We start from the raw sequence: 19,945 nt of genomic DNA on the forward strand, positions 1-19,945 counted from the left end.
CCACCAAATTTTTTACACTGCGAATTAAAATGACTTGAAAATTTCATCTTCACTTTTGATAACGGAAAAATACGTCATTATTCAAGTGCGCTATTGACGGAAAGTACGTTACTTCTAATCATGTGATAAAAGTGGTCCAAAGGGCTTTCACTTAAGTGCGTTAACGTGTCTCAACGCATCATTCAATCCGGGCGGTTTGCTCAATCAAGTGGGATGTTATTGGGCGGGACTTACCATCAGTTCGCCATCGAATCGCATTTATCTTAACCCGTCACGGAAAAAAAAAAAAAAAAAAAAAAATCACCCTAGCTCTCGCGCACTTGCGCCTACCACCTCCTTACGGAAAGACTGTGTAAGTAATCAAATGCAAGTACTTAAAAAGGAGAGACTAGCATATTAAAACACGACCTACATTTGATTGAGAATAGTGAAAAAAATTACGTTCTACAGTGAGTTTGCTGTATGCTAATTAATTTTGATAATTTCGTTTCAGAAACATATATATTTGATCGAAAGGCTAAAATATCCTTGCTCTATCATATGGCAATTTAAAAGTATTCTGCATACCAATTGATACAAATTACTTATATATATATTTCAAAAGGATAACATTCCATACTTAAAGGGTATATTCTGCTAAATAGAAGAACAGTGAGTCTTCGCCGAGAGTTTGTGTAGATTAGGGCGAGAAAGAGGGGTTAAGCTTGATGTGCCTATTCTAAGTCTCACGATGATTTTCGATAGGCAATACATAAACAATTTTTAAAGGAACAGTTTTTCCATAACACTTAAGTCTTTGATGAAGATTCATCAAAATTTTATTTTCATCAAATTTGCATTTTTTCCTGTCTGGTGTTATTTCACAAGTGTCGGATTTTTATTTTGCTCATTTGAATCAATATGCCATCTTAACTGGAAGAGAACCAGTTACTTTTGCACATAAGTGTTGGCATCAAGTTCGGCTCCAAGTGGAGACTTGAGGATGGTTTCACACTTACGTACCGTGTAATAGATATGAAACAAGGATGGATAGTATTGCAACAGCAATACAAAGTCCCCTGCCTGACCCAGGAGTGCAACTATTTATTTCCCATTTTTTAAACTACGTGTTATACTGATCACGTATACCAAGTTTCGTTAAAATCAGAGTAGTACTTTAGGATTGTCCGGACACGCCTCAACCAATGAGAAGCCGGCGGCCATTTTGAAAAATGTTTTTTTTTTTTCGAAAAGAAAAATTGAAATGCACAACTACATGTTATACTGATCATGTATACCAAGTTTCGTTAAAATCGGAGTAGTACTTGATGAGTTGTCCGGACACGCCTCAACCAATGAGAATCCGGCAGCCATTTTGAAAAATGAATTTTTGAAAGAAAAAATGTGGGGCGCACAACTACATGTTATACTGATCATGTATACCAAGTTTCGTTAAAATCGGAGTAGTACTTGAGGAGGAGTTGTCCGGACACGCCTCAACCAATGAGAATCCGGCAGCCATTTTGAAAAATGAATTTTTGAAAGAAAAAATGTGGGGTGCACAACAACATGTTATACTGATCATGTATACCAAGTTTCATTAAAATCGGAGTAGTACTTTAGGGGGAGTTGTCCGGACAAGCCTCAACCAATGAGAATCCGGCAGCCATTTTGAAAAATGAATTTTTGAAAAAAAAAAAATGTGGGAGGCACAACTACATGTTATACTGATCATGTATACCAAGTTTCGTTAAAATCGTAGTAGTACTTTAGGAGGAGTTGTCCGGACACGCCTCAACCAATGAGAAGCCGGCAGCCATTTTGAAAATTGGTTTTTGGAGAAAAAAAATGTGGGATGCACAACTACATGTTATACTGATCATGTATACCAAGTTTCATTAAAATCGGAGTAGTACTTTAGAAGGAGTTGTCCGGACAACTATTGCGTGACAGACAGACAGACGGACAGACGGACGGACGGACAGACAGACGGACGGACAGACGGACGGAGGGTAAACATATAGTCCCCCCGTTTTTCAAACGGCAGGGGACTAATAATCACATGTAACAGATTAGATCGGTGAGACTTAGATATTTAAGCACCTTCCTTTTGAGAATATTGAAAAATGATTTAGTTGTACCTGAATGAATATAATTATGAATTGGCAGTTATGGAAGGCAGCAATATCGGGGCCCTAGTGAATTTATTGGTCTTGACTATGGTCTGCTGTAGAATGCTCAGACTCAGGAGTGAACGATCGTAAGCCCCTCACATTTAATGAAGCAAACATTGTGTCCGAATGATGCTTCAGAGCACTTCTACGCGTTGGGTCCGCGTTGTTTTAGAAATTCATCGTGCTGATTAACACGGTCTGCCAGACGATGTTAATCAGCATAGTGTCGTGGCTTATCGTAAGTCTGCTATCAAAACACATTGATCTAACAGTCACGACCGACTGCATTAAAGGTTGATCAAATGTCTTACTCTATGTATCGTCCCCTCTTTTGGAAAGTGAATTTTGTTATAGCACATGGACATGCTATCTTAACTAACCTCATTTCATTGCATCCCTTTCAGTACCAAGATGATTTATTAAGGTAATTATCAAGGGTGCTGTAGGACATACACAGCACATAACTTAATGGTACTATAACAAGCGTAGTCTCTCGTTATATCTAAGAATTCTCTACCCCTAAACTTGTCAGCAAATCCTTGAACACCAGTGCGATAGCACGTGCTGGCAACAATGCAACACAACCATAAAAGGTTTAAAAATCGAGGGAACCTTGTGTAGATGTAACCAACAGTGGAGGAAAACCGATGTTTTTTTTTTTATAGCAAGAGCGCCCTGGTAGATTCATTCAAATGAACTGTACCTGTTTGTGTAGTCAACAGAATGACATTTCCAATTAAATTTTGGAAATTGAAACCAGTCGAGAATTTTAAAGAAATTCCGGATACAGTTCAGAAGGAAGTTAACAGGGAATTTCAAACGTTCAGTACACATCATTGCCATAGTTTAAGTTTTAACTACAAAAAATAATGATATTGCTTATTGTTATTCTACTCTGTTATAATTATGTATTATGCAAATAAATCATGGTCTGAAGTTCACCCAAACCAATTTGTATGTTATTTATATTTAGTATATTGTAATATGTTTTCTATCTCTTAAGCCAGCATTTCTACCAGAAAATTGGATTAATGAGAATATTAATTTAGTTAATATGTTATTAATACTTTGAGTGGTGGGCAATTTTATCTGCATAAAATTACAAGGGAGTCTAGATCTCATTACACCAGTAACCAGATCCCTCACTAGTAGGGGTCCAGCTTGCTTTTACATTAACTGCTACAGGAAAGGGTCAGCTGGCATCTGGGACACCAACTGTGAACAGGGCCACATACATTACATAAAGCAGGCCTCACCCTGATCAAATAGCAGATGACTAAATTTGGTTATATGTAATCTGTTTGACCAATGGGATGGACACTTCCCTGCTAGAGTGAACCCCCATAGGGGAAACAGTCAGCAGACTGTTCCCCTCCTACATGCTGGTCACTTCAGAATTTTCTGGCAAAGCTTCAGCAGCAGGATTTCAAACGTTCAGTACACATCATTGCCAGTAAAATAACCGAAAATGGAGAATTTACAAACATTTCGGCAGAATCGGCAAAAGTATTAGAGCAGCCATAGATTGGAACATGAAATAGTTAGGTCAGAGTTCCGATCAGCCAACAATATGTTTGACGGTTTACTTAAACGAACGTCACCGATGGGTTATCTCGATCTATAACAAATAAACCAGTGATAACAATAAGGATTTGAACAAAATCAGTACTAACTTGCACTCTACATTAAATCTAGTTAGCGGGTATAAAGTTCCGCTAGCATGCCCTGTAAGCATTCTGCAGAAATCCCTATGAGTTTTCACATATTAACAGACGTAATTGGAAAATATATTGGCATAATATTCATCACATTAGAAGTCACGAATTGAACATTGTGCACGTGTAGTGTCACCATTTAAAAAAAGGTAAAGAGTCATTAATTGAAAATGACCTTTCACAACATTCTAATCTCCGTTGTTGGTTTTTCCCATGATGTGCAATATACATATATTGTATTTCACAATAAAAGAAAGAAAAGAAAATATTGACAATGTAGCCTGATAGGTAACTATCAATAACAAATGTTGATATAAATTTCGTAAGTCCGATAGATTTTTTCCCCCAAAAGTTCACGCAATAATAATAAACAGGTAAACATTTAAGATTTTTGCGAATTATTACTGCAAAATTCACCTATTTTCAAAATGGCTACCCTGTAGAAAATTTGAGCTGAAGGACCCAACTTTTTTTTATTAGGTGTTATATCAGACCCTAAACTTTTGTTATAAACCATAATTGTCATATTGAATTCAAGAATTTGAATGAAATACTCCAAAACGTTAACACTAAAGTCTATGGGAAAACAATTGGTTGATTGGTCCCTTGTAAGCAATTTAAGAGGCGGAAAATATGTTTAAGTTGATTATCGACAAAGATAGTAAAGGACTTATTTTGTGAGCTAAAGCAAGATTCACTATGTAGGAAGTGGTGATGAACGTAGTTCTAGGTTTCGTAGATTAGAAAAAAAGTCATTTTCAAGAAAAAATAATTTCAAAGCTTAAAACAGAAGCCGAGGAAAACGCCAGATATACAAGGAAATAGAGGCCAGACATCATCTCATTCATCTCGAGAAAATTAATTTATCAACTGCATTGCATAATAGATCCATATTTCCGTTTTGGTCATTTGTAAAAATTGTTTTGAAATTATTAATCGGATTGTATATTGTAACTTCAAGTTGATTAGGGATGAAATAATGATTATACGAAAGACAAAATTATGCAAATTTGGTTCAGATTCAGTTACTCTTATTTCTTTGTGTTTTTCAACATATCATAGAGACATTATAAAACAATACAAAAGTCTAACATGCACATATATGTATACGTACACTTTAGTATTACTATATATTATAAAAATGAACATAACGTCATTATTACAGTACACAATAGTTCATGTACTTTAATATATACTAAATTTAACAATTAAATGGCGTCATTACGTTGTTTTGTCGCTAAATAAAGGAATTTTCATAGCTTACTCAATTCAGAAACATTTTGAACACTTAACAATTGTATCAACTTAAAAACCCTTTGTCTTCTATAGCAATATTGCTTAATGTATTCACTTCGAATATTGTTATAAAAATTACATTTGGGAATAATATGAAATTCTTACCTACTTGCTTTAGGTAGTTATGTATGTAATGAATGAAAATGGCTTTGAATACAAAAATAGAATTAAGATTGGCACATACAAATGTTAGAATATAGAAGTGCGCTAACCTTATTTTCTATTCATTTTCATATTTATTGGATCAGGCATATTTCCAAAGAACGTTGTAAATTCTGCACCGTTGCCTTGCTACTTTTCGTGATAATTTAAAACACGATAGGCTGGTTAACGACTTAATATTCAGCAATCTCAAATAATTGTACTAAAACTAACTATTTAATAGCACGGTCAAATATTGATTTAGCAACAAACAAATAAAACTGTAACATGAACAGTAATCTAATATGACTCATTCTAACTTGAAATCTAAAAATGCGATGTTACAAAACAGAAGCCGGGGAAATACGGCTAAATTGTTTCTATGACTGACAAATTAATACAAGCAAATTTTATTGAGAAACGCATGCGCATGCAGTTTGTTTACAGTGAAAATCTGCAGTGCATGTGTGCGTAATTGGTAGCTAGCTGTTTCCCCATATTTTCCATCAAAAGCCATCACCCAACCCTTCCTCCTTTTGTCGTTATAAATATTTATTATAAATAACATTGCTTATTTCATGATGCAATTCGTATTAGTAATGTATATTTTTTCAAATGATGGCTTTAATTGTTATTCTCATGACGCTATTTGTTTCTCATCTTTGTATAAATGGGTTCTAAATGTTGGTTTTCGTCTGATGTAATAGATATCTTTGTACAAGTTAGTACAAAAAAGAAAAGATGAACTTTATGTCGTCATTTATATTTTAAATAAATGACATTGTAACACTTTTAATATTTGGTGCCTGTTATATTCTAACATTTATACAAACAGAGCACATCCTTACATATCTAATGCATAGCTAAAATCAATTGTATTCACTTAACTTAGTAAACATTTGTAAATAGCATCAACATACGTATGCTGACACAAATTTACCTTTACATGTTTATGTTGTAGAATTTCGTAACATGGGGAATAAAGCCAGCCACCAAGTAGTGGAGACAGATACAGACTTCGACGATTGTAAAATATTTTATATAGATACTCTAAGATCATACTGTTAAGATGACTCATTAACTGACAGTGTGAAATATATCAAATTCACACTGTATTCCATATATAAGATAAAACAATAATAATAAACTTTAAATGTTTTCCAAACAAGAACACATTTCAGTTTCCAATAGACCAACAGTTGACCAATTTAATCATGTCACGCCAACATGTATTGCTTTGATGTAAACTCAATGTTAGATGCATAACCACAGAAACAGGTTAAAAGAAAAGCGAGACATGGAGAACTGAACTGAGTATGATTATTAAGCTGTAAAGTGAAGATTACAAATTACACACACATAATGTTAGACTTAGATTTCTTTCAATATAGCGGAATAATATATCAATCTCAGCCGTTGTGATTCTGTTTCGCCCACACAATCGGCTAGGCTCCTGTTTGTTTAACTTAATCATCTTTCCCCTATAGTTGAGATCCCCAAGTCTCACCCAAAGAGGTAATTATCAGTAGTAGAATATGTTATCCTTGGTTGTGTATTCAGTTGATGGTCCACCACCAGCGCCCCCTACAGAGTTAGAACTTCGTGCTAGACAGATCAATCCAGCGGAACATGTCTACCCATTTGAAAACCTTGTGTTTGAAGGAGGCGGCAGCAAGGGAATGGCTTATTGTGGAGCTGTTCGTGTAAGTTTTAACGAAACAATGAGAAATAACACATGTAATGTGACAATGAACTTGACTCGTAATCAAGTGTTAGATTTATTCAATTCAATAAGCGTTCTGAGACGGTTTGTGGAATATGTAAGTGTTTTGTTTTTCTCGGTAATTGATCTTTTATTGGGTTTCTCTTTACATTGGAATCTCTCTTAACCGGTCATGCACGGTACATGAATATTCGTCTATTTGGAAAAGTGATCCATTTTGAACGGTCAGAATCCGGGGATGATATTGATCGGAAGACGTTTTTACATCTTTGAAGCAGTGTTAATATTATGAAACTTAATGAAGTATTAGAATTCTGACCATAAAAAAAGTAACTTTTGATATGTTCTGATGTTGATTTCAAACGTATGTAATATATCATTTCACTTATCGACATCGGCACTGAACTGCATTGTTCGTCAAGGTAAGGCCGGTTAACATAAGTAATTTTAGGTATATTTTAACCTTTCTGAACACAAAATCGGTTCAGTATTCGGTTTAAGAGGATCGGTATTTGGAAGTTTTAATTACTATTATAAAGAAGGGGCGATTACCTACATGGCCATTTCGATCAGTATGAAGGGGTGGTCGGTTTACAATGTATGTAACAACAAATTCGGATTATAAAGAAACCTAGATTATATCAGGTAAATATTTAGAAGTATTTCATCCTGAATTGTTATTAGGAGAAGTCTGCAGTGATGCAAGTCTACGGTTAGGAAATGTTTGCTGGCGAGGAACAATGTTATCAAACTTTGAATGTTGAATTTTAATCCGACGATAACTTTTTACAGTGCCACAACTGCATGTCTTTATTTGGTATTTTCTGTAATAAATCACTGATGAGCTCCCCTTACAGGCCCTAGAGGACTGTGGCATGTTTCCACAAATCAAACGCTTTGCTGGGACAAGTGCTGGCGCTCTAACGGCCGCGCTCATGTCGGTCGGGTACAACTCACACGACGTCGAGATATTTATGAGGAATGATATGTCCAAGAATTTCATGCTAGGTTTGTATTTTTATGATTTTAGAAATACATTGAAAATTTAAAAATTCAGATAAAAAAAAGTTAAAAATTGAAAAAGTTCAAAACATAAGACAACAAAATTGTGTGTTCATTCCTGGTTGTACTTCTTTATGCATAACCTCTGTAGTGTATATAACATTTTGTTTCATTTTCACGATGAATCAAGTGTTAACAACTAGAACTGTCAATACTGGGCGAACAATAGTATTATCTATTTAGTAATATATATCTATTGAATTTCTATTAATTCGAAATCACCGCGTTATTATTTTGCACCAATGACAAGGTAATTAGCTTACACCCGAAGCCCAGTGACAGGGGCATTAGTAAACACAAGCAGCCCAGTGGCGGGGCCATTATTTTACAGCCAAGTGAGAGGTTCATTAGTTCAAATCAGTAGCCCAGTGACAAGGTCATTGGATCACTAGTTCACACAAGCAGCCCGATGAGAAGCTCATTAGTTTACACCAGCAGCCCAGTGACAGGTTCATTAGTTCATACAAGCAGCCCGATGACAAGTTCATTAGTTTACACCGGAAGCCAAGCGAGAGGTATATAGGTTGACACCAACAGCCTTGTGACAGGGCCATTAGTTCACATCAGCAAAGAGACGACCATACGTTTACACCAGCAATCCTGTGACAGGGTCATTAGTTCTCAGTAGCTGCCTATTAACAGGGTCATACGTTTACACCGGCAGCCCAGTGAGAGGTTCATTAGTTCACATCAGCAGCCCAGTGACAAGGTCATAAGTTCACACCAAGAGCCCAGTGACAGGGTTATTATTTTACACCAGCATCCCAATGAGAGGTTCATTAATTTTCACCAACAGTCCCTTAACAGCTTCATTATTTCACACCAGCAGCCCAGTGATAGGGACATTAGATCACGCCTGCAGATTTCATTTTACAATAATACACCATAACCGCCTCAACAAATCTGATAAATATTTAAATGAAAGGAAATAAAATGGATGTATTTCTTTGATTTCGATTTAACTTTGAATTTGAATAATACATCTTCAAAAGTTATTAGCTATTTAATAATAAGGTACTATATAAAAATGTGTTAATTCGGAATGCTTATGAAAAAAAAAAAAATTCATTCACATAGTTGGTTACTATGTCAGTATTATCAACATAAAACCATTTATGAGTGATCACATTATTATGACTGTTTTCAATATCGTCAAAACACCATTATGAGTGATCACATTGTCCTAACTCAAAAAAGCCTGAGAGTACACAGTCATACTGTTACTGTGACAATAATTTAGCAGTCGCTTTGTATGACAATCAATTTCAAATGTATTGTCAATATGCTGCGAGTATGCCAGTAAATCAAAGCCAGTGTGAAGTGGCGGTTCACATACGATTTAAAACTTTTGCAGAATGAAATATACCATATACCTTAATTTGAATGAATAGTATGTAAGAAACATAATATCCATCTTGTGTAAATGGCCATATATTTTTTTAATGTTTTGGGTTGTCAAAACTAAACTTCCTTGAAAATATGTATTTTTTCCAAACAGAAAAAGTTATAATCTATACATTAATACGAAAATTTAATCTCAAGACAAACCAAAGTTCTTCGAGTATTAAGTCCTAAAAATTCTTAATCTGATCCGAAGTATCACTAATTAACACAAAGACTATTTGGCATTTAAAGGTATTTGTCAACATTAAGCCTTTTCCCTGTATATTTCGGCGTTAATTTCATTAAGCCACAAACACTCATATAATCATCGTTCGGATACAAATTTCATCTATAGAAATTATGCATGTTTCTGTCCGAACGAAGGAATGCCCCTTTAAACGAGGACTATGTGCCGCATTAATACTGACTAGACTGTTTTGATAATAAAATCTACTGAATTTCCTTTTCAGACGGATCGTTTGTCTGGAGGTTGTTTACATTCATACCGAGGTTCGTCTTCGGTTACGGATTAAGTCCTGCATCACGATTAAACAATTGGCTTGGTGAGAGGTTCAGGGAAAAAACTGGAAGTGATGATATCACGTTTAAACAAGTATGTGTCAAGGTCGTGGCTCAATAAACTTCATAATTAAACCCTATAACTTTAGTAAAAACTGTATTCCTATACATTTTTTGTAAACTAGTGACAATTATAGTGAACATATACCACATCACAGAGATCATCTCCTTTACTGGTCGTTTGAAGGTGACAGGTCGTACTGACCAATACGTCACGCATGATAAGTCCGATCACATACTTACTAACGAAAAGACAATGCATCAGAATAGTGTTCCAGACGTGTGCATGTGTGTATTTTACGTCTGCCTTAATGTTTAACACGATGAAGATGTCTGTTGACAAATTATTACTTGTCTGTCCATCTTATCCTCATATCCTTTAAGAAATTCCTAACAATTAACAACCAGGGATAGACATATGTTTTGTTTTAGTGACCAATCTCTATCACTTTTATAATTAAGGTAGTAAAAGACATAAACATACGAGGGCTGATTGATATGTTGTGAGCCTCACATTCAAGGATTTCAATTTTGTCGGACATATTGTATTATTCCTCTTCAGTATCTATGCAATTTACCAGCGGTGTTTAAGGGCCTCAATGCCACATTTATAGAACTCCTTTTCTTGGCTGTTTAGAAAGCCATCCACTGCATGTTAGAGTAAGGGTTAGGTTTAGGGTTCCGGTGGCTAAAATAGTTGTTTTCAAGATTTGAAAATACATGTAGTTGTAAGTCTGATAGAGCGCGGTCAAGTGAATAGAGTGGATGCTCAATTCATTTAAAGCCACAATCATACATGGCAGCCATGGCAATTGCAGACTCTTTCATTCTAACCCCAACCTATCCGATTTTGTCCATTTTGTAAAAGTCGCTTTTCTTGTTTATTTTATAGTGCTACCTCGTCTTTATAGCCAATTGAGACTAGTCCTTGGTTACATGGCCCATATAGTCAGATAATTGCAGTACCACCTTCAATACGTGGCTCACAACTTATCAATCAGCCATTAAGCATTTCAGTACCTACAATAATGAGCATGATGATCTATCGAATGGTGGTTTTTACTACAGCTTTACGAATTCAACGGAAAAGAACTTTGCATTGTTGTTACAAATGTCAACAACATGGCCGAAGAGTACTGTCACCCAAAAACAACACCAGATATGCCTGTTAGACTCGCAGTGCGCATGTCCATGTCTATTCCAGGTACGTAGTTATCTTAAAAAATTCTTTGAAGCTGTACATGTATGTCCAGATTTTTGTCCGATCTTATTAAAACTAATGATTGTTCTTAGTTCTATTCTGTTTTGACACTTGCTAGATTGAAATAGACTTCCACCAACAAACTACTCAACCATCAGGTGATCCATAGTGTATACTGTTTCTGAGGCTAACATTTCGCGGTTGGATTAAGTTCGCGGGCATTAAATTGCACTCAACTATGCTGTGTAAACAATTTAGATTAATCCTTATGATTCAATGCACACAATGCGTAGATATTTTTACGCCGATCAGCCATAGAAAAACAGCGTTTCAAACGGCGTCATCATTTGTTTACGCTATGGACTGATAAAATAGATGTTTAAGGCAGTGAAAATGATTTTTAAAAGCAAGATTGAATTATTCTGCAGTAAACAGCAACACAAATCCCCACAAATTTCACCATCTAAACAGTACATACACTGTTTTAACAAATCAACATCGATCACCGTTTCTAAAATCTATTTTGAACAAACACATTTCATAAGTAGGCGATTTAAGAGACCTATGGAATTTATAGTCGGTACTAAAAACTGATATTAAATGCCCCTTTTTGGTCAGTTAAATGTGAATATCTGTCATTTAATGTATTTTGTGTTACTATGTTACAGGCATGTTCCAAGTGGTGAAGTACAGCCACAATCCACAGTCTCCATCCAACATGTACATTGACGGAGGAGTTCTGTGTAACTACCCGATACATTGTTTCGATGGTTGGTAATTATACCGCATAGCACATCTCACTTGTGTTCAGGAAGTTTTACGTTTTTCAAAGATGTTAGAAAACAACACCCAATAAATCTTTGGCGATATGCAAATACCTAAACCAGCCCTCTCCTTATAATGTATTATTTCAGCACACAATTTAGTACAACGACTCAGATATGTCCTATTTCTACTGCGAGCCATCTCTCTTATGTCTCATTCTGTTTAGTTCTGATGAAGCAGCGATGTTAATGTTTTTTTCATTGATATATTTTATATTGTAAAATGAAGTTAAGACGTAATGTTTCCGTTGACTAAGAATACAAACTCAAAGTCAGCCCCTAATTAAGCTTGCATCATATCACAATACTACCTGTATATATGGGAACATATAAAGATAAATGCGATCTCCAGCAACACATCACAATACTACATCTGTAGATATGAGGACATATAAAGATAAATGCGATCTCCAGCAACACATCACAATACTACATCTGTAGATATGAGGACATATTTATATATGATACTCACAAAATTGAGAACGTTTTATTTTGTTCATGACATTCAAATGACTATTTCGGAGAAAAGTTACAAAACAAATAGCAACCAAATCCTTTGAAAGGTGACAATAAAGTAAGAATCGTCTGAACATTCAGGCAAACAGTACTTACAATCAGCCTTTAACGTGTATCTCTTCCACAGGCTGGTGGCTGTCTATGAAGCCAAAAGATGCTTTTGTCCGAAGGATGCATGACCTTGACCAACTCCCCGCTATGCTGAGTAAAGCATGCAGGTTTGGAGAGCGGTCCGACAAAACTTTGGGCTTTTTGGTGGTTAGTTTGGCGTTGAAGCCTACACTGTATTTTTCGTATAACATCGATTATACGTGTTTGACTTAAAAATACGCGAGTTCTTTCAATTGTGCTTCAATAACTTTCAAAACTATCATTTAAGGTTGTAAATTGACTGTGTCGTTCCAGTACTCCGAGGCTGAAGCCGACAACTTCAGATTTTACCTTGAGAAACGAACGCCTGTTCTTTCACGATCGAATTCTACACTCAACAGGTATTCTTGTTAAATCGTTATGTTTAATTTTACCTTTAGGTTATCTGTTGTTATTCATAGGTACAAAAACATCACTCAAAAGTGATTTTGTCCAGATCATGTAAGATATGTTTACGTTTTAAGGAGCGGTTTGTCATTCTCTTTAGAAGAAAGAATGAGAAGTATTTAGAATATGATTACAATGATGTATATCTGTATGAATATAATGGTTGAGTATGTATCATTAAAAAGGACGTTCAAACATAAACTCCCGATAAATACTTTATACAGAATTTTATGTAAAAAGAAAAACATTATATGGTATATTATCAATGTGATATTTTGTAAATAATGGTTGCGAATTCAAAATGCTTGTTTTGTTGCAATAGGAAGAGAAGAACAGAACTGATTGCGAAATCCAGAGACCGAAAACGGATTTCTGCAGCTGTCAGTCGTTTTTTTCCTGTAAGGTTTGAAACGAGATACACACTTTTGGCACAACAAAACACGAATCATTCTCAAACAACAATTAATTTACATACTCAGTTAGGTTTATCGTAATACCTTATAATTGGTTACACTTCAACCCTTAATTTACACAAAATCGTCAAAGTAATCATTGTAACTTTAGACATGTTTAGACTCGTCAAGCTATTTCTTTTTCGTTAAAGCTTTTGGATAAATACGAAGCAGACCTAGATGGAAAGATCAACGACCAGGAATTTCAAAACATATACGTAAGTAAAAGACAGACAGTTATGTAAATACAGGCCTTTAATGTAGACGAACGATTGTCATCCTAAAGCACAACGTTTAAAAATGTAAAAAAATTCACACACACACACACACACACACACACACACACACACACACACAAAAAAACAAAACAAAACAAAACAAAACATAAAAACATTTATTTTAAAAATTTAAAAGGCATTTAATCAGGCTCTAATATGTTTTAATTCTTAGGGTACTATTAATGTTTTTTTTTCATTGTGGGTGCCCTTTTTTATTTATAAGAAGCAGTGAATTCCTTGAATATTAGATTTTGGTTGATGAATTAATATTTTATTTTTATATTGACACGATTTTAAGAATATGTTTATCATTTAACTCTTGAAGCATCTTTAGAAACGATTGTCAAACTATGATAGGAAAACGATAATCAAGAACAGAAAAACATGAACGTACCTAATCGCTAACCTAAATAACACCTATTTATTTGTGGACAGGATCACATTTCTGAAGAGGACAGACATACACTGTTTGGTGACCTTGGTGGATCCAATGCCGTATTCAAACGGCTAGACGGAAATGGAAATGGACTGGTATGTTTTACATTATTGTATCATTTCTATTAATTATAGAGACCAACCAACCAATTATTTTCCCATAAACGTTAGTGTTAACGTTTTGGAGTATTTCATTCAAATTCTTGAATTCAATATGACAATTATGGTTTATAACAAAAGTTCAGGGTCTAATATAACACCTATTCCAAAAAAAACAACAGTTGGGTCCTTCAGCTCAAATTTTCTCCAGGGTAGCCATTTTGAAAATGGGTGAATTGCACAGTAAAAATTCTCAAAAATCTTAAATGTTATAAGCTTATTCAGCAGATGTCATATAATAACTCTACCCTTCCTTATTATTTATCGTTATTAATATCATGACAATTGTTTAACCCAAGTTTCGTCACTTCATTTTTTCTTTTGATGCTTTCTCGTGGAAATATTCAAGCTTAAGGATTTACTGAATTTAAGGATCATTTGAAACATGTCCATGTCTAATCCACTTTGTACTGTTTAAACCTGTCTCATAGTATGTACATTCGATGCTTCGATTTTCAGAAATATAACGTTAACATATCGTTACAATTAGTTTACTATACCAAATCCTAACCAGGTGACGTTCCAGGAAATAATACAATATATAGAAGGGAGAGGTCTGGCTGTCAATCAGAGATACCTGGGATACAAACGTCAGGACGTCACAGGCATCGTGTCATACGCTTCCACAATACTTGGCACTGTGCTCCTAAACCTCAAACGACTACACATGGAGGTACAACGTTTCTTATTAAAACAATTTCAAACAATAAGTTTATTATATTATCACGATGCCTTTCTTAATTTTAAATCAAAATATACACGAAGTTCTGTAAGACTTCAAAACTATAAAAATCTAAAATAGGTGATCATATGATCTAAATTTCTATAAATTATGTTGTATTCGTGAAAGTGAGGAATGCAGCCCCCTGTGGTTTGAATATTTTTTGAGACGTTTGTATTAATCGTCGGCATAATAACAACATGTACAACAAAGTCAGTGGGCGTAACTTACAGAATATATTTAGATTGATTAACAGAATTGATTATAACTGTTGAAGACTATTGAACACAAAACTATTTTAAGGTAACATAATTAGTTCATAGTATCTCTATCCGCTTGATGCTGAGTATACATTTACAACATCGTCCTTCATGGATAACGTAAGTATGAATGTATATTATTGTCTGCTTATAAAACCTTTTTAAATTAAAAGTAATATGTTTTGTACAGCCTATGTTCGTATTTGATCATGTGAAGGAGGTGATTGAGATCCAACCATTGCTGATAGCGTTGTATTAATATCTGATAACCTTGAATTATAGTATGATGGCTTTGTAGTATATCATGATGACCTTGTAATGCAGTGTGATGACACTGTATTTCAGTATCATGAATTTATAGTACAGTATCATGATGACCTAAACTACGCTATGATGACCTTGTATTACAGTATGATGATATTATATTACATTATGATGACCTTGTAATACAGTTTGATGATAATATATTACAGTATGATGACCTTGGCCGTACTGTTGGTATAAACACGGGTCACATTGAGACTGCGGATTTCGACCTTGAAGAAGAAGACATCATCTTTTTGTTGGATGTAAGTTATTTCGATAACGATATTGCAGTGTATAAACTATCGTTAGGAAGATAATTTATAATGAGTATATGATAGTCTTAGTACAAGGTAAAGTGCACATATATTATTTTTTTTTTTATTTTTTTAATTTATGTACATGTATATCCATTCGTCTCTTCCAAGCTATGTAAAAAACATTATTATAGTGAAGTTCATTCAATAGGATATTTTGGCTCACTTTGTGGATGACCTTAGCATTCTCTATTAAAATGAACATACAGCTCAAAATTACACATATAAAAAGCAAAGGTGAGCAGCATACGCACAGGCAATTAAAAAAAATATATTTGAAGATTTTTCAATAACTCAGTTGGGAGGGAGATTTTCGTTTTTTAAAACAATCACTTAAATTATTTTTTTCAAATGTACTAATAAAAATTATAAGGATGACGACAGTGATTTTCTTTCTGATGAAGATTTAGGCACTAATGACCAATCAGGTTTGACTTTTAATGCTGACTCATGTAATTCCAAATAAAGGAATGTGTGTGGAGCCCAATCTAAGTATCCGAAAAAATAGTGGTGTGAGAAAAAAATAAGAAAAAAAAAAAAAAAAAAATTACAAAAATTGTTTTCGTCGCGTAAATTTACGAACTTGAATTCATACATACTGATGTGGTGAACGCAGTATCGCGCAGGAGTTGAGAGCAGTTGACAATGTCATAAAATACAAAATATGGTATAATATCATTTGTGTAAAGCACATACCCCTCTGTATAGCTTCCAAAATTAACATACAGTTTTAATGGATTTTCTTTTTATCTTTTCAGCAAGGAAGAACCACAACTATTGATTTTCTAAAAATGTATGCAGCGAAGGAAATCGAGAAATAAGCTGGAACATTCCTACAAAAATAAAACATGTAAACAAAATAGACTGATATCAAATATAACCTTTTCATGTGATATCTATCGATTTTTGGAAATCCTTTAAAACATGATAGAAATGCAGAACAGAAACCTTTTACAGTCACCAGGAATTCCAAATAACAGTACTTTAAGATCAAGTTATATCGAATAACATAGATATCCCTATATTAGTAAGTTCATATTGTTCTTTCGACGTGTCTCTTGTGTTATGAAGCACACCGTAGTTGCGAAAAAAAATACTAAATACACATTTTGCTTTTGAAAAACTAGACGGACAGTTTGTATTTTGTATTTTCGTAATGTTAATTTACATCAAATATTGATATTTGTATGGACAATTTTATTATATTACGCACTCTTTTGATGCGTTACAATATGGAGGAGCTCCTAACAGGCTCACAGTAAAAAAATTCCGGGTAGACGCTGTTTATCAAAGTGTATGAGTGTGTCTTTTTTTTTAAAAATCGCTAGTGATAGATATACGCATTGAACTGCTTTCAATTGGCTAGAGCGCTTCGTTAATTTTGCCATTGTCCTGTTGATATTATCAGCCTATAACTGAAATGCTTAACAATATATTTTGGTTGATGTGACGTAAAGACAGATAATTATGTATTTTCATTTGTTCATGTACAATCCCGTGTTTTTCATTAAAAATTTTAATTCTTTAACCGTGTATTTTAAGAAGGAATGTTGAAACATTTTTTTTTATATTTGATTGAACTATGAGAAAAACAATATACCTGTTATAGTATATATCATGATTATTCACAATATATTGTGAGTGCCGTCAGACCAGATCAATATGACATTCAAGAACAAAGGGAATGTTTACACCGGTAGGACTATCACAAGGAAAATAGAACAAGTACAAATGTATTCTGTATGCAAAGTCATTGTATTTACTTCACCTTCATCAGAGTTTAACTAGTTATTTAGGAATTACTTCCCTTATATCAGTATTGAATTAGGTAATTAGGAATTACTTCCCCTACATCAGTATTGAACCAGGTAATTAGGAATTACTTCCCCTACATCATCATTAAACTAGGTAATTAGGAATTACTTCCCCTACATCAGCATTAAACTAGGTAATAAGGAATTACTTCCCCTACGTTAAACTAGGTAATTAGGAATTACTTCCCCTACGTTAAACTAGATAATAAGGAATTACTTCCCCTACATCAGCACTAAACTAGGTAATAAGGAATAGCTTCCCCTACACCAGTTTTAAGGTATGTGTTTTTCTGATTCAGGACTTTTTCTGATTCAGGACTTTCTGGTTTTTTAGTCCTTTATTCCATACTCACAATAGATACATAATAAATCAATATATTACATACTTTATCCGGTTGCATGTGTTTTGTTCTCTATGTTCTGATTGTATTTTCATAATTGAAATAAAGCTCTTGATTTTTTCAATGATGTCAAAATTATTTTTAAAGGAATTAATGTGTATTGCTGACACTACATGTTCTGGCAGTTCCATCAAAATTGTTACTGTTCTGATCGAAAAAGAGTTTTTTATAATATGAAAGGTGCTCATTTATGATATATTCTTTTTGTGTGTCCTCTACAGCTGTGGAGATCGGATGCATCATTTCAGAGTGATATGGCAGTTAAACAATCCTTATAATAAATTTGACTTGCTATTTTGTATAGATCAATCTCCTTAAGGCCAGCGTTGGTAGTTTTAGTTTCTTCAGTCTCACTCTGTCGCTCTCCTGTGAAAACCTTCTATTTTAATCAAATTGTCTTGTATATGTCTTGTAAGTGACGTGCCCACGCAGAACTAGTATAGTCGAGTTACGATCCTACTAGATATTAAAACGAAGATTGACGGACTTTATATCCATGAACTGAAATCGAAATGTTCTCATGAGAAGTGCAGTATAGAGTTTAAAAAAAATAAAAGTGATTCTGCTTCATTGTGACATGTTTCTTCTCCTGCCTGTTTACACTTTTCTGGTTTTTAGTAGCCCATTTAAATAAAAACCGAGTTGTCCTTTATCCAAGGCTATTGGACTAATTAGGAATTACTTCCCCTACATCAATATTAGGCCTCAGACCACAATAATACTTCCGGGTCGTTGTACACGAATGTAGTACATATTGAAATTTCAGGACTGTTGCTAAATATTTTTTCCTGACTTAGCTGCTACAGATATGGACATAATTTTAGCATAGATTTATAGTGCAATATGTAATCTAGTGGCAGAATTTTATTTTGACACCATTTCCATGTTTGTTTGTGAGGCAGGACACGGGGAGTTATAAGGCTTGAGTAGTAATATTTTGTGATTTTTCGGATTTTCCTACAATATAGTAGGGTGGTTACACTTAAATAAAAATAACTTTGTTAAATGCCGGTCATGAGGTACTTTCCAGCTCACTGTATGTTCAGCTTGAATAGTTCTACACGTGATGTGAAAGCCAGATTTTTTGCAAACTTCTGAAATATTTTAATTTCGATTTTTCTTTTGTATAACAAAGAGGGAAATTAATTGTGGTCTGAGGCCTGCATAGAACGCACCTTTCCGATGTAAACATTCGCGCGTGGACCTTAAATTAGAAACATCGCGAACTTTTAACATTTCCTGTGCAGTTGTGTGTATTTTACCTATATGCAGATGACATTTCACGTACTTTCTGTGAGTTTTTAATTAATGACAGCTTCATTTTAGTAACTACACCCCCAATACACCTCGTTTCGATGATCGTTTCTATTGCGGATCCTTGTCTCTGATCACACTGGACATGTTTGTCGAGAAAACATGTTGGTATTTGTGTTTGCTACACATTTCTAGTATACGCTTTGAGGTGACTTTAAAGTTTCAGATGTGTACTAGCACTGTTTATGAAGATAAACGGTTTTGCGCTATATTTTGGTATAACTTTTAGGGTAAAAACCGTAATACTGTTAACCGCAGTTTTGCTCATTTCACTATTTACATGTACTGTACAAAGTCAGGGGCTATATTTTCCAATAGTACATAGTGTGCTGACATGTTAAATGACTGGCCACATAGCAAA

At 34.4% G+C, this 19,945-nt stretch overlaps 1 protein-coding gene across 1 annotated transcript; it reads left to right on the forward strand.

Moving 5' to 3' along the window:
* The first annotated feature begins 6,277 nt into the window (after positions 1 to 6,277).
* LOC117328429 (uncharacterized protein YqhO-like) lies at positions 6,278 to 18,334 on the forward strand. Its single transcript, XM_033885957.1, has 14 exons — positions 6,278 to 6,332; positions 6,866 to 7,008; positions 7,886 to 8,036; positions 9,944 to 10,086; positions 11,121 to 11,256; positions 11,922 to 12,023; positions 12,721 to 12,851; positions 12,999 to 13,084; positions 13,453 to 13,528; positions 13,735 to 13,800; positions 14,296 to 14,391; positions 14,969 to 15,127; positions 15,909 to 16,004; positions 16,814 to 18,334. Exons 1-14 carry the CDS (start codon positions 6,278 to 6,280, stop codon positions 16,874 to 16,876), a joined length of 1,503 nt encoding a protein of 500 aa, XP_033741848.1. The 3' UTR covers positions 16,877 to 18,334.
* Positions 18,335 to 19,945: the final 1,611 nt, after the last annotated feature.

Source organism: Pecten maximus, chromosome 5, assembly GCF_902652985.1.
Source record: "Pecten maximus chromosome 5, xPecMax1.1, whole genome shotgun sequence".
Taxonomy (NCBI): domain Eukaryota; kingdom Metazoa; phylum Mollusca; class Bivalvia; order Pectinida; family Pectinidae; genus Pecten; species Pecten maximus.

Excerpts from the sequence above, each read along its gene's own strand:
- LOC117328429 (XM_033885957.1), top strand. The coding sequence starts at position 6,278 with ATGGGGAATAAAGCCAGCCACCAAGTAGTGGAGACAGATACAGACTTC. Across the intron at positions 13,085-13,452 it reads TCGAATTCTACACTCAACAG|GAAGAGAAGAACAGAACTGA; the intron begins GTATTCTTGTTA and ends TTGTTGCAATAG. Across the intron at positions 13,801-14,295 it reads AGGAATTTCAAAACATATAC|GATCACATTTCTGAAGAGGA; the intron begins GTAAGTAAAAGA and ends ATTTGTGGACAG.